We start from the raw sequence: 16,682 nt of genomic DNA on the forward strand, positions 1-16,682 counted from the left end.
ATGGTTAGCCATGTAATTACCGATACTTCATGTAGTCAGCAATCATTTTTTCCAATATTAATACTAAACACTGATATACTTAGTTAAGATATCATTTTATTTGTTTGTTTGATGTATAAAAAATTATATAAAATATTTATACTACACAAAGATATAGTTAGTTAAGATTATTTTAAATATTAGTTAACCGGTTTGAATGTGTAATATAGTACCATGACCGTGCTTATATTTTTGCACTTGTGTAGTAATGGCATCGTATATTTCAACATCACTCTCACACATAATTAGTTGGATTGTTAGGAAACATAAAGTATATTATGTTAAGCTACAATTTAATGAAAAAAATTGGCAGAATATGTAATTAGTATATTAAGAAGAGGGTATTAAATTATATAGTGTAAGAATGAATAATTAAATGTCATCTTAAAATTTAATGTGAATGTGGCACATAAAGAAGCTAATTTTTCAAATAATATTATAAAGATTCTTTAGCAAATATCAACAATTCAATAACATATAATGCCACATTGGTCCTGACCGGTACCAGCTAGCTTTAAGTTGCGCTAGGAGTGCCAAAATGCTAGCTCAGCTCAATTTTTCATGAGATTGAACTCTATTTTTATGCTCATTTGAACTCTATTTTTAGCTCAGCTTAACGATCGAATTTAAATTATATCATGAATTATATGAACGGTTTTTAATGAACATTAACTAACTCATGAATTTGGTCGTTTTATACTTTATATATATATGAATTCTATTTTTCTTATGTAAGAAAATATAGTTTTTATATTAATCATATTTATCTTTTAAAACTAAAATGTAAAACCAAAAAGTTTGAAATTGTGGAGAAGAATAGTGACATTGATCCACAAAAGGCTCAGCAAAATGAAAAACGATATTGATACCATTCCTTATACCATACATCTTTAAAATTAAAATATAAAACAAAATATTTCTTAGTCTCTTATGCGAAATATATATCCTTCCAATTTGGATATTGAAACTCATATAAAAAATTGAGCTTGAAAGATCCGAGCTCAATATGAGATGAGCTGAGTTGAGTGATCTAACTCATTTTTACATCCCTGAATTGCGCTGAAATTACAAATGCACATGATCCCACCATTTAATTAAAATTTCTCAATCATTTTAATATACTAATTTTCATTTTTTTTCTGGTTCCGAATGGTAAAAGCAGTTCAAGCTAGGCTACGACATTTCGAGTATCGGTTCGGTTATTTTGGGTATCAGCTAGTTCGGGTATGAGGCTAGATGATCCATTTACTACTTGACTTATTTTTTATTTGGTTCTGTTCAGATAGTTTTGAGTTCGGTTCGGTTAGGATAGTAAAAGTAGGAACCGGGAAATACCCGGAAAAAATCAGTTCTCACTCGGTTCTCATTAGGTTCAAGTATGATTATTTCTGGTAATCGGAATTAAATATCGGATATTTTGGGTAAAATATAAATAATTACGATAAAAATCTTGGATATTTCAGATTAATTTGGATATTTCAGATAAAATATCTGGATACTTTTAGATACTTTCAGGTAGTTCAGACACTTTGTAATAATTTAGCTTTTTATTAAAATATTTTTGGATACTTCTAATAGATTTTTTAGTTACAAATATATATTTAGCTATGTTATATTGATAATTAATATTTTAATATATTTGGGTACCCGTTCGGTTCTTGGTTCGGTCCCAACTCGGTTCAGTTATTCTGGATATAGAAATATAGGACCATTTGGATATTTAAAAATTTCAGTCCGGTTCCAGTTTCAGGCATTTTGGTTCGGTTCCAGTTCGGTTCTTCGATTCTGGTTTGATTCTTTGGTTCCGATTTTTTTTGTCCAGACCTAGTTCTAACGGTGCTGATTAAGTAGAATAAGTACATATCAAAAAGAATAAATGCATTTTAATCGGATTACACAAGAGAAATAAATAGACCAGGCTAATTTTTAAAACACATATTATATAAATATAATAATTTAAATAATGTAAAAACTATATGACGAACATAAAAAGAGAAATAAGGAGACCATGCTAATTTTTATATTGTTACTGTTGTAAGTAAAATATAATTAAAATATTTTATTTATAAAAACAGATAAATATATTTAAAAATAAAATGTTTGTAACAAAATTAATTATTGCCAAGAAAATAAAAAATGGATGAATAACACCAAATGTATAAGGGATAAGATCTGCATTTAGTGCGGAAAAACTGCATATACAGATGAAGTGCACTTCTCCCACTATAAAACAAGGTTTGGATTCTAACAATAAATTCACTAATTTATAATATTAAGAAGGCATATCATGGGTCATCTATTTATTAAATAATACTAGATTCTGACCAATTTTCAAAAATGGATATATTTTCTTGTTTTATAACTTTTTATAAATTTAATTTTTATTTTTTTAGAAATTTAATTTTCAAATGAGAAAATGGTTAATTAGGAGAAAACGCTTACATATAAGTGATATATACATTTTAATTTATCTGTAAATAAAGAAAATAATATTTGGACTAAATCTAGAGTTATTAACACTCAGAGTCAGTTTCCATGTTTTTATTACAACATAAGGCAGTTTCAGCTACTGAGGTACTTTTATGTAACTAAAATCAAACAAATGGTAACTAAATTAATTTATGTAATCAAGATGGTCCCACATTTGGCAACTTGCATTATCTCTCTCTCTCTCTCTTCTCTCGTTTCTTCTTCTTCCTTTTGAGAAATCTGCTTGGCTTCTTTTTTTTTTTACTCTGTAAATCATTATTTTTTCCAAATCATTTTTTATCATCATAATTTCATCTTCTCTTTTATTTTCTTTATCACTAACTTATTTTTTTTATTCCAGATCTACAAATCTAAAAAATCAATGCAAATTTATCTTTTTTGCTTTCCAGATATGTGATGAATAGAAAATACATCGGAAGTAATCACGAATCGTTGCCGATCTTCTTTTATCATCACCATCAGATCACCTTCTCAGAGCTGCAAGGATAGTCGTAACTGGTTCGAGTTTTTCCGACGCGGCTCTCCTTCGTCATGTAAGCTCGATGAGCAACAATGGCCATTTTTGTTTTATTTCACATCTGGTCCGTTGACTCTTAAGTACACTCATTTCTGCCCTTAAAGTTTCTAATTTGCAAATATATCCCTTTTAAATTGATTTGTCACTTTTTAAATGTAGATACCAAACTTTTCTGATTTGTAAATATATATTTTTCTATTCAGTTTTAACTTTGCAAATTGCAAAAATAACCTCTGAGTTTAATGTACATGCACTATCATATTTGTTGTACACATGTACACTACCATATTTATTGTACACATGTACACTTCCGTATTTGTTATACACATGTACATCACCATCCTATAATGTACACAACAAATGTACACAACTTTACAACATGTTGAACATCTAACATGTATCTCAAACATATGTGTACATGTGATTTTATTATCCACATGTACAATGACATTAAAATCATGCAATATCACTCAATTTGTGTATCATGTACAAGTAAAATGGTATAGATGCGGAACATCGAGTATTCATGTACATTTGGATAAATAGTGTACACATGTACACTATGATGATAATGTACACATGTACATTGTGATGTATAATGTACACTTTGGTGATAGTGTACACATAAAATTAGGTAAGGTGGACAAATTTCAAAAAAAAATATACAAATGTGGTTTTAAAAATATAGAAAACATTTTGAAGTGCATTACATCTTGAAATATTACAAGTATCTCAATAATGAACATATCTACATGTACGATATACCATGTACACAAATTATAATATGAAACGGTTCAGTTCTGTCCAAAATTCATAAAATGAAACCGTAAATTTAAAAGACATTTGGCGTGTACACTATACCATATACATGAATTATAATATTCAAATGTACAATGATCCATATATACATCAATTAACTTGTATAATAATATATAGACACCATATAATATTTTAAATTGATTTGCAATAATATTTACATCTGATAATCAAAAATACATAACAATGATCGGAATGATAGTCAAAATCACCAATGTGTACATACATAGAAATGATCGCCAAAATTACTAATGTGTACATAAATATCAATGATAATAAAAATCACCAATGTGTATATAGAGTCAAAATCGCCATATCACCAATATTTTTTTATGATTTTAATGATTTTGAATATTTTGTGTTAGTTCAGTTTAATCATTTTAAGTTACATTTTAGGTGTATAAATTGAATTTGTGTATTTATTTGCATATCACAAGGGTTTAAATGTTTTAGTGCTATATATGTGTACCTCACTTTACATATCCATATGTACAAAAGGATGTGTGTGAATTGGATGTACATCGATTACAAAACACTATCAAAGATATATCTTGACATATCTTAAAAGATAGGTAAAATTATGTAAATAATAAATAAATATAATTCTTTTGAAAAATATAAACTGAAAACAACAAATTTCATTTTATAGAAAAGATTAAAAGCTTAGGAAGAGAAAGAAGATAAAGAAAGATACATGGGCCCACTTGTAGTTAAATGTCGTCAGAAAAAAATACATAGTAAATATTGTTAGTAAATTGTCTTTACTTAGTTACACTTCATTTAGTTAGTTTTGAAGTGGAAAGTGAGATTGATTAGTAAAAACTACCCTAGTAGCATAAACTGCTTTATAATGTAATAGAAACTTGAAAACTGTCTTTGAGTGTAATTGTTTCAACTTGAAAACTGTCTTTGAGTGTAATTGTTTCCTAAATCTATATTATCAGGTCATCTTTTTAATTTTTAATAAAATAGATTAAGACGGCACATCATGGGCCACCCTATTTTTAGCTGGGCCTAGTTCTGACACTACTAGTGAGGAAGAAGCCTCTGTAATCACCGAGGGGACATTCTATAAGTGACAAAAAAGGTGTTAAGCCACGTCATGAAGTTAACCTCGTATCGGCACCCATGTGTTAAGCCAAGTCACCAACCTTATGATTGGTGGGTCCCACTTTTAAACTCGTAATATCGTCTACGCTCGATACCACGTAAGAATAAGATACGCATTTTTTTTCCCTTTGGTGGAAATTGAGTTTCTGTTTCTGGGTTAATGGACTCTGGAGAAACTAGGGTTTTGTCGAATCACAAACGTTTTGTCTTGAGTATTGACCATGAATATGAAACAAAATTGGAGCCTCCTTCAATGATGAAGAAGAAGGTAAAAAAATAAAGCTCTATCTCTTTGAAAGAGGCGGTGAAGTTTAATTCTTTTTGGTCATGACACAAAAATGGTAGATTGATTAAGGTCTCACACTTTTACAATGTTTCCATAATTTATTTTTCTATAAATCTTTATCCACCAAACTTCTTTGTTTTTAATTATCGTTTCGGTTTCTCTTGAGACAAACAAAAGATAATTGCTTTCCGTTTTATACCATTCATCTCTGCTTTATCTGAATTTTTTACCCCGTGTAAGATTTTTGTGGGTTTGAATAAAGTTGGTGAAACGGTGGTGTATGCTTGTGTCTTATCCATAAGATCTAAAAAACAAAACGCTGGCAAATTTATCTCGAGGTGAATTGATAATTTGCTTAATCTTATTCAATTCCAATGAACAGAAACATAGTTTGCCTCGAAATTGTCTTTCGCAATAGAATTGGTCTGTTTCTGATTATTGTACGTGTTGTTGATTCTCGTTTTATTGGCCTTATTTTGTTTGTTTGTGTGGGGTTTGACTTTTGTCTTCAGCTATTTTCGTTGTCCTTTAAGATTATACTAAAACGAAAAGTTGAGTTTTTCCCAAAATGCCATAACTTTTTCATATCAAATGTCATGTACAATCATAAACCCTGTTCGAAAGTTCTGATTTTTATATATTTGTTGCAGGAATTAAAGCCTATTGAATACTCGCAGATTAGCCCCAATAATCTCCAGACAAATGGACTAAGTTCGCAGCAGGTACACTTTTCGATACTTAAACCTCGTTTTATATAAAGTTTTCTGCTTTTAGCGTTGTGGACGAACAAAAATATGTTGACTTTGTAAGATAGGAATAAGAACTCTGAGCTCCTCTTTTGCCGTATAGTTAATCATCACGCAACTGAAGTATCATGGTTTTGCCCTTTCTCTTTTTTTTTTTTTTCAATTAATAGATATTTTGCTTTGAAAAGCTATATTGACATGCTTTGTTTCGACTTTTCTTCTCTTTGCTTAGAATGTATGTCAGCCACTCTCTTTTTGGTACTAATCACTAATTTGATCTTCTTCGTGTTCTCTAATATGTTGGGACCTAATCTCGGAGCTTAAGTAATTAGACAACCGTCTTCATTTCTTTTGCTTTAGTATCTTTTCCTTTGTCTAATGTGATTCCATTATTTTGAAACTTCTTTGTAGATATCACACTCATACAAGTGTCTCTATGAGTTTGAGGATTCCTTCTAGTATCCATCTGAAGATTTAGTTTGAAGTTATACTTATGGGTAGCAATCAAGAAAGATTGTCAGTTTCATCATTGTCAATGACAACAGCCCAACCTAGAGGGGATTCACTAGCGATAGATGTTGAATCTTGGATGATTGCAGAAGAGAGAGCTCATGAGATACTAAGCGTTATCCAACCTTTCTTGGTTTCAGATAGAAATAGGCATGAGATCATTGATTACGTACGAGCTCTAATCAGGAGTCATGATGGAATTGAGGTTTGAAACCCCCATTACTAATCTTACTTTTTTCTTATGTTCATTAGTTTTCAAATTGCAATTTGTATCTCTACAGGTATTTTCATTTGGTTCAGTGCCACTGAAAACCTATCTCCCAGATGGAGATATCGATTTGACGGTCATAACTAAGCAAAATATGGAGGATAAATTCTTTGAAAAATTGTACAATACACTTAAGAGTGAGGAAGGAAAATCTGAATTCGATGTAACTGATGTTAAGTTTATCCCTGCACAGGTTTGTTTCCTTTTTGTTTCGGCTTTGTACTAAGAATGATTCAAAAAACATTCTCATGAACGTTTGCCCTTATGGATTGTAGGTCAAGGTCATAAAATGTAACATCAGGAACATTGCTGTTGATATCTCCTTTAATCAAATGGCGGGTCTCTATGCTTTATGTTTTCTGGAACAGGTACCATCAGCCATTAAAAGTAGACTCTAAAAGTCTACTAACATATCATTACTCAGCTTTGATTCGTAGTCACAAGGTTCTAATGTATTTTATTTTTCAGATTGACCAACTCTTAGGGAGAGATCATCTTTTAAAGCGTAGCATCATCTTAATTAAAGCTTGGTGTTATTACGAGAGCAGAATTCTTGGTGCCAACACAGGATTGTTCTCAACATATGCATTGTCGATACTAGTCTTGTATATCATCAACCTATTTCATTCGTCATTGTCCGGCCCTTTATCGGTAATCACTCTAATATTTCTCTAAAGCTTTTGCATTGGCTACAATTTGATATATGGAAAAGATATGAGATTGAAGTCATATTATTCAACAGGTTATGTATAAGTTTTTGGACTACTATGGTTCATTTGATTGGAGCAAGTACTGTGTCAGTCTCATTGGTCCTGTGCCAATATCTTCCCTTCCAAAAATTATCGGTAATGATGATGTTAAAAATCACATAAACTTTCTTATTTGATGTTTTGGGTTGACACTCTATCTCTCTCTATCTATCTCTTTTTTTACAGCAGTTTCTCCCGAAAATGGACATCAATTATTTCTTGACGAGAAGGCTTTAAAAACGTGTGTAGAGTTATATTTTGCATCTCCAACCAAAGCTGTGGAAACAAATGGTCTTGAGTTTCCTATCAGACATCTCAACATAATTGATCCTCTTAAACACAGCAACAACCTCGGAAGAAGTGTTACAATAGGTACGTTATTAATTTGATAAAGTTCCATAACCACTAACTATACCAGTATATAAAAATATTTCATTTAAAAAAAAAAAACATTTTGCTAGGAAATGTCCAACGAGTAAAACATGCTTTTACACTGGGAGCTCGAAAGCTCAGAGATGTTCTTTCACAACCTTATGAGACCATTGGATGGAGGCTGGAGAAATTCTTTGGCAGTTCCTTGGAGAGGAATGGTAAGGGACAAAGACAAGATGTGTATGATCCAGTTACTGCGTTTGGTACTGGAAGGTCAGAACTATCTGAACTCACTGGAGACTTTCAAGGTTACTATGGAAGACTTGTGAGCTACCAAAACAACGAGTTTTATCTAAGAGGCTTGAATGGTTCAACCTGGATGCAGCCTAACGGCTATCAAAACATGGGAAAGAGGAGAGGAACAGGAACTTATATTCCTGATATGGTATGCAATTTCTCGCGTCTTTATTATTTGACTTAGAATTTAACTTGTTGCTGGCAATCTTCTAAATTCTTGCTCACTGGTTGTTGCAGAGTCAACAGTTGTACCATGACAGGTTCAGAGGTTCGGGTACTGGAAAGTCAGCAGCTCATCATAGAGACGCTTCCACTGAGGCAAATGGAGCCAGTAGTAGCTTCAATCTTTCTGGTGAAGTGGCTACTTCTTCTGCCAGTATCAAAGGAAAAGAACGTGTGAAATCAGATTCTATATCTTCAAGCATACCTGAAAAGGAGAATGACAAAGAAGAAGAAGAGAGCAAAACCTCCCAAACCTTGAAGAGTTCTTGACTTTAGTGATTGTAACAGAATCTTTGGTTGGTTTCTTGGTAATACCTTCAGGATAATTATGTTGTTGTATCTTTAACCGCATGGAAAAACTCTTTTTAGCATTTAAAAGATTCATAAGGAACTTGATTACTTTTTGTTGATCAATGTTTCTTGAGAGATCTCTTATTTTCATTGTTTTTTTTTCTGACAAAAGGCTTTGAAATTAAAAAACATGAGTTTACAAGATAGGATGATAAAACCCTATAGTGAAATAAAGCTTGCATGAAACATATCATGATAGATAACATCTCATACCTATGAAACAACTTAGGTAGAAACTAAGAAAACAACATCTCTTATTCATTGTTGGTAGACAGAACATACACTAGTGGTATATATATATTGTTGATTTGCCATTTGTCTTTTGCTCGGAGTATACTTTTTTGGGACTGTTGATCAATTTTTATACAAGATCTCTTGCCATTCTTAGCCTTTGCAGAAACAAATGACCTAACAGCAATTCTTTACTGAGTAGTTTAAACATTAACACACATGTTCTAGGTATTGTATAACGAGACCTATGAAAGTTATCTGGGTAACAACAGCTTTCATGTATTGCCAAATAAACAACAAGCTGTTCACAATCACAGAGGAGAAATCTTTGGATTTGAGTGCCTCACAAGAAGGGACTATAGATCAGTGTGTAATATTGCATGGGTAGTGAGAATACATGTGGCCGTCATGGTGCGTTTACTTGAGCTTCAAAAGGAGACGGACGCATTGTCGGTTACATCTTTGTGCTGCCAGAAATCTCGAACCAAGACGCTAATGGTTGGTAGATTCATTTGGTCCAGCATAACAACCACCAGGTCCAGCATAAGCAGCTCACTTGTTATGTAAATCATCAACTGTAGTCATAATTCGTAAACAACAACAAAAAAAAGAGAGAATAAAGCAATAAGATCATGATTTAAACAAAAACAATCCATCTCCAAGCAACTCAATGTTCATAAACTACTCAAATCTTATTAAAGAGCAAATGAAACGCCAAGTGCCAAGAGATTTTCACCTTGCCAATGCGTCGTTGATATCATCAGGTGTGCGCCAACTGCTTCCAACAACCATCAAACAAGAAAAAGGGGTAAATGAATGTTACTAACCTGAAAAGTCTGAATAAGAAACGTCAACATTTGCTCTTATGCATGTTTGATTGTTTCAGTATTGCTCTCTGCGTCTTTGAGAATGACCAAGGGATGGAATTTGCATAGACTTGTTGACCAATGAAACCTTTGTTCCTAGCTTTAGCAGAGCTGTTCGTCCCATACTACGACAAAACATGTGAAGAGGATAAGCTTTGCTTGTGACTTGTGAGCTACGACATCTCCAAGGTATCTTTTGGCTTTCAACAATGGCAACTTTTTTTTTTTTGCTAAAAAATTTGTTACAATGGCAACTTCCTGATGCCATGCGCTGTTTCTCTATTGTTCTGAAACGATATTAACAGAAATTGGCAACATATATCAGAACATCAGAAGACTATATTTTAGCCTAATGACATCAATGAAGACCAATAAATCAAAAGAAATACAACTTTTCTGGAGAAGACAAAATCAAGGTTTACAGAAAGCAAAATCTTTAAAGCAGATATTAAATTGTAAAATCAATCATTTCCTAATCAGCTCCATCACGCAGAACAAAGCCTAGGAAACAGTACCAACACACTAAATATATGATAAGTAGGTAAATACCAAAGACAAGAAAAAAAAACAGAGCATTTCTCTTGGTGGAGAGCAGTCTACTAGAAAATTAGAAAAAAAAAAGCAGCAGCAAATCAGCAACATTTTTGTTCAGCTTCTGTTTCTTATTTATAGACATGAAACTAAAAAAAAATCTTGTATTTGTAATTCAGCAAAAAAAAAGTTACAGGGAACTACACTGCAACTTTAAGAGTTTAATTAACGATCCTATGCAAGAACTCTATCTAGGAATAAAAAATAATCACATCATCAACCAATCAAGTACCACGCCAAAATGACATTGATGAAGTACTATAGACCTGAAGAAAGTTACAGGAACTACATTGCAATCTTATGAGTTTATTAACGATCCTATGCACGAGCTCTAATCTAGGAGAAAGTAACCAGATCAACCAATTGAGTACCACATCAAAATGACAATTATTAAGTGACTTTAATATAAATTAACCAATATAAACACAAAATCTGATAAGAAACCCGTTTTCACTATGATGCGCCGCCGCCAACATTGCAAGTACAACTCTTTTCCGGTTGAGATCATGAACAGTGATGAATGGTGGAGAGAGTATCCACGCGTCATTCACTCATTCGACGACAGGGCAAAAAGCTGTAGATTGTTTTTGTCTTCTCTAATTGTTCCACGTCGGATTCTTGAATTAAGGGGAAAAAATATTCATAAACTTTTTCGAAAAGAAAATAAACTTGTTTTTACAATTTCATATTTTTTAAAAAAATATTGTCAACAGCAGTACAAGGAAAGAAATAATGCTAGATAATTCTAGTTGACCTTATTATTTTGTTAATAAGGAAAAATATCACACAGTATATACTATTTAACAAAAATAAACACAAGAAAATTTGCAAAAAAAAAAAAAAATACAAGAAAATGAAATTCGACGCCTCAAAAATTACCATATCACTAAACTCCCACGTAACCACATTAATCACAGCTGTATTTTATTCATGTGTTGACGCTTGTCCACACATAAACACCACATGAATAATGCACCACGATATGCAGTTTCCTTGACTTGAAACTAGAGCGAAAACCAAAAGATATGGGTCTAAGAGGACTGCCTCTTCAACACAACGGTAGGTTCATCTCCACGACTAAAGTCCCCCATGTCAAGAAACTTGGCGAGAATAAGCCGGAACCCTAGGTGGTTTCGTGTAGGCGAAGAAGGAAGAGGAGACTTCATTGTTCACTAGACTAATGGATCGATGCGTTGGATTTCTCACAAGTTCGATCGGTCGGAGAAAGGCGCCGAACTTCTCTTCGAGGCCCGTGAAGCCACCAATTAAACAAATCCGGTGGCAAGATGAGCAAAGAACAGGTCGGTCTTCTTACTTGACCACACCACTTTCCAACTTTTTGGTGCAACTATAGTTAGTACTCTACTCATGAAATAAATCCAAAATTCTACTAGACAGAAGTCACACAACTAATTAACAATACCGATCCTTTACTCTCTTCTTTTTGTTGTAATTAAACCATGTTTGGTGCTCGAGTAAGAACCATGGATTAGAAAATATACTTATGATGAACATTCGATTACCATTAAATTATGTTTGATATATTCGAATTACAGTAGTAAATGGAGCATTAAGAAGAAAAATAGGAGGAACGTACAAGGACTTTTTAAAATCCTACGTTGAAGGTAAACTTTAGAGAACTATTGAACTTGGAAAACTGAAGATTGTATTATTTACAATGAATATTTGGAATGACTCTAAGTTGTTGTTTATATCAATGTTGTAATGGATGGATGATAAGTGGAGGAAGGATATGGGTGGGCAAAACATGTAAGATATGAAAAAAGAACATAAATGGTGAGGCAAAACAAGAGGACAAGTTAGGGGGATGTGTTGTCTCATGTCTTCAAAATCCCTCCAAATCTTTTGGAAATTTCTTCACCACGTCTTGGAGGTTTGTTACAAGAACACAACCATATATTGATAAAAACACGGATTACAATGCTATAATCAAGAACATAGTTTAACTTTGTATTAATAAGAAACAAAATGCTTTTTTTTGACAGAAACAAAATGCTAGATATGCAAATTAAACGACAATAACTTTTTTTTTAAAACGACAATAACTTCTTGACACCAACGAAAATGAAAACCATTCCTATCCAGCTCATCTCCACCATCAATCTCACGGCCTTCTCCATCACATTCCCACATTTAACCTCTAGAAAAACCTTCCTTGAACCACTCCATTACTTAAGCAAGAAGGAACTGGAAGCAGCTCAAGCGGTGGAACCTCAAGACTTTGGTTAACAAAAGCATGACTCATTAGCTCCTCCGCGGTGGCTCTAGCCTCCGGATTCCGCTCTCTACATCTCCTCACAAAGTCCCAAGTCATCGGCGATAGAGTCCTCGGCACGTAATCACTCCTTCCTCTTATAGTAACCCCCATCATCTCAATTACCATGGTACCTAAGGACCAGATATCAACGGCCGACGAGATCACTCCACGTGGCCCGACCGCCTCAGGAGCCAAATACTCCGGATTGTCCTCGAACAAAGACCCGTTCACTGGATCAGGTCCATTGGGCTCCTTAGCCGAACCGAAGTCACCAAGTTTGAGATTGCAAAGCTCGTCATGAGCATAGGCCGGGAAGATGAGTATGTTCTCTGGCTTGAGATCACAATGGACATAACCGTGTTGGTGAAGATCCCTGAGCCCTTCAAGAACCTGGAAAATGCAATAACCGATGACGTTCTCCGGTAATGTCCCACCGGCTTTGGTTAACATGTCTTTGAGTGAACCATGTGGTGCGACTTCCATGTGAATGGAACAGACTTTGACATTCACCGGCATAGTTTCTTGGGAAACAGCGGGGCTCGTCGCTCTCACGGTGTTGAAATCGAATGAAAAGAAGTGCTCCATGATCCTTACTTCTTTCTCGAGATCCTCTGAGTATTTGAGGAGACATGTTTTCTTAGCCATGAGTAGTCCATCGCCGTTTCGAACCAGGGTGACATAGCCGTAGGTGCCTTGGCCGAGAAAGCCTAGTTTTGGTAATGGAGTCTCGTCTAAAAACCACGAACCATATGACATGTTGACGTTACAGAATTAGGATTTATTTTTATTATTTTTATTTTCTGTTTTGCTTGAGAGACTTTCGAGATTGTGAAGATTACTTCTTAAGCAGACATGTATATATTAGAAAATCTGATTGGTAAGTAATTAAGCTAGGTTTGACTTCAGTTGTAATTAAGAGTTAATTTGCATATATGTAAATATGAAACACAATTATATGTTGACCGGGAATTAAGTTGTATGTTCAAAGTCAAATAGTTTTCTGGCCCATTATTAATTTTTGATATTCAGTCAAATTCTTTTTTTTTGGCATATATTTATGTTTCAGATATGTGTTGCTATTAGTCAATTTAAAAATTTGGCACACTATTTAATTTTTGTTGATAAATTATTCTAGTGTTTTATTTATTTTTGATATGAGTTTTTGTTATGTTTACTTGTTTAGTATTCAATTTTTGAAAATTAAAACCAAGTATATATTCTTTTCCAAAAAAGTTATATTCTTTTCCAAAAATCAATTTTTAAGTTCATCTTTACACTTAAATCTGGTCACATTAATATCAATATAAATAATTTTATATACTCCATCTGTTTCTAAAAGATCTATATTCTAGGATTTTTATAGATACTAAAAAAATACATTAAATTTGCATAGTTTTTTGAGATTATTTTTTCATAGTTTTAAGCCAATAAAAATTTAATAAGTATAATTAAGTTTTTTGAAATTTACAATTATTTAATAATATATGCATTGAAAATGCAAAAAATAGATATTTTAGAAACAAAATTTATTTCTAGAATATGGATCTTTTAGAAACGGAAAGAGTGATAAATATCTATAATATTTTAGCTAAATATTTGAACACTACTTTGTTTTCTGATAAAAGGGTTTCAAAATATTTGACACTACATATTGACTTATTTTATTTTTACGGAATATTTTTAGTAATAGCGAAGTTGCTGGCCTACTTTACACCATAAAAATTAAAAACACATCACTTTATACCTATAGCTAGGAACAAACCATTACCATCAGTCCATACTTCGTTACAAACAAATGATAAATTAGAAAGGAAAAACATAGTGGTAAAAGTAATCGATACTGCATTATATTAATTGATAGCCAGAAAAAATGACTTGCCTTTTGACACACCTTTAGAGAAGTAATGCCGCATTTTGTAATGCGGGATGAACGAAACATAGATGGACCAATATTCTAATACATTTGATGCTTTTGCTTTATACTACTACCCCCAACTATATATTGATACAAGATTGCAATACCAGCCCCACAGGTGAGAACTATCCACCTGAGCAAAACTTATATCGAATATGCACTTAATATAGGGGAATTTTCAAAAATACCACTTTGAAGGTACCATTATTCATCTTTACCACCACTAAAGACACATTTTCAAAAATACCTTATTTATTGAAATGGTAAAAATTCTTATATCTTTGTTTTTATATGCTTTTCAAAATTCTAATCCCAAATTCTAAATCCTAAACCTCTAATTCTAAACCCTAAACCCAAAATCTTCAACTCTAAACCCTAAACCCTAAACTATATACCCTGAATTCAATATCCTAAACCCTAAACCCTAAAGTCTAAACTATAAACCCTAAATCCTCAACTCTAAACCCTAAATCCTCAACTCTAAACCCTAAACTATATACCTTAAACTCTAAAACATCAAATCTAACCCTAAATCCAAAACCTTCAAATCTAAACCTTTCATTAAAAGTAGTGGTAAAAGTGGTTAGTGTAAACATGAAAAGTGGTACTATGAAAATGGTATTTTTGGCAATTTCTCCTTAATATATGTATATTCCATGTTTATACTGAAAATCCCAGCGATGGCTAGAGACATCTCCTGATCCTTCCCTTCTCCATATTCTTTACCCTGACATTACATTTACCTTTTAGAAAAAAATTACATTTAGCTTTATCATATAAAAGCTCCATGACTATAAGAAGAAATCAAAGAACGAGATCAGAATGATTGCATAAAAGTACCATGGCTTACGGTGAGTCGAACTCTCAGTCCAGAAGCACGGCGGCCCAGCCGCCATACATGGACGACAAATTTTTCTAAAGATCAGTCTGCTGATTAAGGAACTATTGAGTTAAGGAGATCTTCGTTTTTTCTTTCTTTCTCATGAGCTTGATCTGCATCTCTATGGACATTCTTTCCTTTTTATAAACAAAGCAGAAGGTATTATAACATTTTAAAAGATGATAAAGTAGCTAGCACTATTAAAAAAAATAAACTAATAAATACGAGAAAGACGTTGTCTTTTAGATTATTGACACGAGACGAGTAAACCAAACCTAATTTTAAAGTACGAACGTACCGTCGGATAGTCGACACGGAAAAAATCTAGACCACGTGTTTGGCATTGAAACAGTTTTAGTATGAGACAATGATTTTGCTAACCCACGCCGCTCTTCTTGTTCCACTTTTGGATTTCGTTTTCAGTGTATCCTCGACCCTACACTCTAGCCAATAGGAAGAAAACACGATGATATCTATGTTGTAAACACTATGACAGTGACGTATTGCTTATTAAAGATATTATTATATTAAGATTGTCTTACGAGACTTGGCCACTACATCGTTCTGAATCTGATATCGACGTCATCTTAAAACTTGTATAGAGAGAATGTTTTTTCTATCAACAATCTGAGTTAATATATAACGATAACTCATTCCAGAGTGTTACAAGGTCAATATATAAAGATAACAAAAGATGCTTCTAGGTTTACCAACAAAAAGTATATAAAAAGATACGTAGTCTAGTTGAGTTATTCATTACGGATCACCTAATCAATTAGACAGTTAATCTAATCCTTAAATACATTGATTATTAAATAATGAAACAGTTCACCACTTAAATTCATAGAATGAGCAATGCCCTTCACTAACTCCTATAATTAATTATCATTACAACAAGCTTTAGTTTTTCATAATGATTTTTCTCTTGGTAACATTTTGAGTCAAAATGACACATTCACTCTAATCATCATGGTTTGTTTACGAAAGAAGCAAACAACACCCATCAATGATCAAACCAATTATGCCAAAGACGAAAAAAACAAGACAAAAGAAAAACCCTTAACGTTAATGAACAAAAGATGTTCAGGGCTTTCCATGCATCTCATTCGCTGTTGCTGCAGGTCCATCTTCAAAACTTTGACAATCTT

General features: G+C 32.8%; 2 protein-coding genes across 3 annotated transcripts; one reads left to right on the forward strand and one right to left on the reverse strand.

Annotated features, from left to right (window-relative positions):
* Positions 1–5,005: 5,005 nt before the first annotated feature.
* Positions 5,006–8,815, forward strand: LOC108830123 (protein HESO1-like). Of its 2 annotated transcripts, none has more exons than XM_018603724.2 (10): positions 5,006–5,240; positions 5,909–5,980; positions 6,416–6,719; positions 6,796–6,975; positions 7,058–7,150; positions 7,251–7,433; positions 7,525–7,627; positions 7,718–7,903; positions 7,993–8,348; positions 8,438–8,815. In XM_018603724.2, exons 3-10 carry the CDS (start codon positions 6,498–6,500, stop codon positions 8,690–8,692), a joined length of 1,578 nt encoding a protein of 525 aa, XP_018459226.1. In that variant the 5' UTR covers positions 5,006–5,240; positions 5,909–5,980; positions 6,416–6,497; the 3' UTR covers positions 8,693–8,815. The 2 variants fall into 2 exon arrangements, with proteins under 2 accessions (XP_018459226.1, XP_056863484.1); XM_057007504.1 differs by having other exon boundaries at positions 7,721–7,903.
* Positions 8,816–12,483: 3,668 nt separating this feature from the next.
* LOC108839326 (mitogen-activated protein kinase kinase kinase 17-like) lies at positions 12,484–13,878 on the reverse strand. Its single transcript, XM_018612111.2, has one exon. It carries the CDS (start codon positions 13,493–13,495, stop codon positions 12,623–12,625), a length of 873 nt encoding a protein of 290 aa, XP_018467613.2. The 5' UTR covers positions 13,496–13,878; the 3' UTR covers positions 12,484–12,622.
* Positions 13,879–16,682: the final 2,804 nt, after the last annotated feature.

The sequence above is a fragment of the Raphanus sativus genome, chromosome 4 (genome assembly GCF_000801105.2).
Source record: "Raphanus sativus cultivar WK10039 chromosome 4, ASM80110v3, whole genome shotgun sequence".
Classification (NCBI taxonomy): Eukaryota; Viridiplantae; Streptophyta; class Magnoliopsida; order Brassicales; family Brassicaceae; genus Raphanus; species Raphanus sativus.

What these genes read in the sequence shown, in the direction of transcription:
- LOC108839326 (XM_018612111.2), bottom strand. Translation starts at nt 13,495, where the DNA reads ATGTCATATGGTTCGTGGTTTTTAGACGAGACTCCATTACCAAAACTA.
- LOC108830123 (XM_018603724.2), top strand. Translation starts at nt 6,498, where the DNA reads ATGGGTAGCAATCAAGAAAGATTGTCAGTTTCATCATTGTCAATGACA. An exon ending in CATTGTCCGGCCCTTTATCG is followed by an intron (nt 7,434 to 7,524) that starts GTAATCACTCTA and finishes ATTATTCAACAG; the next exon opens with GTTATGTATAAGTTTTTGGA. An exon ending in CGGAAGAAGTGTTACAATAG is followed by an intron (nt 7,904 to 7,992) that starts GTACGTTATTAA and finishes ACATTTTGCTAG; the next exon opens with GAAATGTCCAACGAGTAAAA.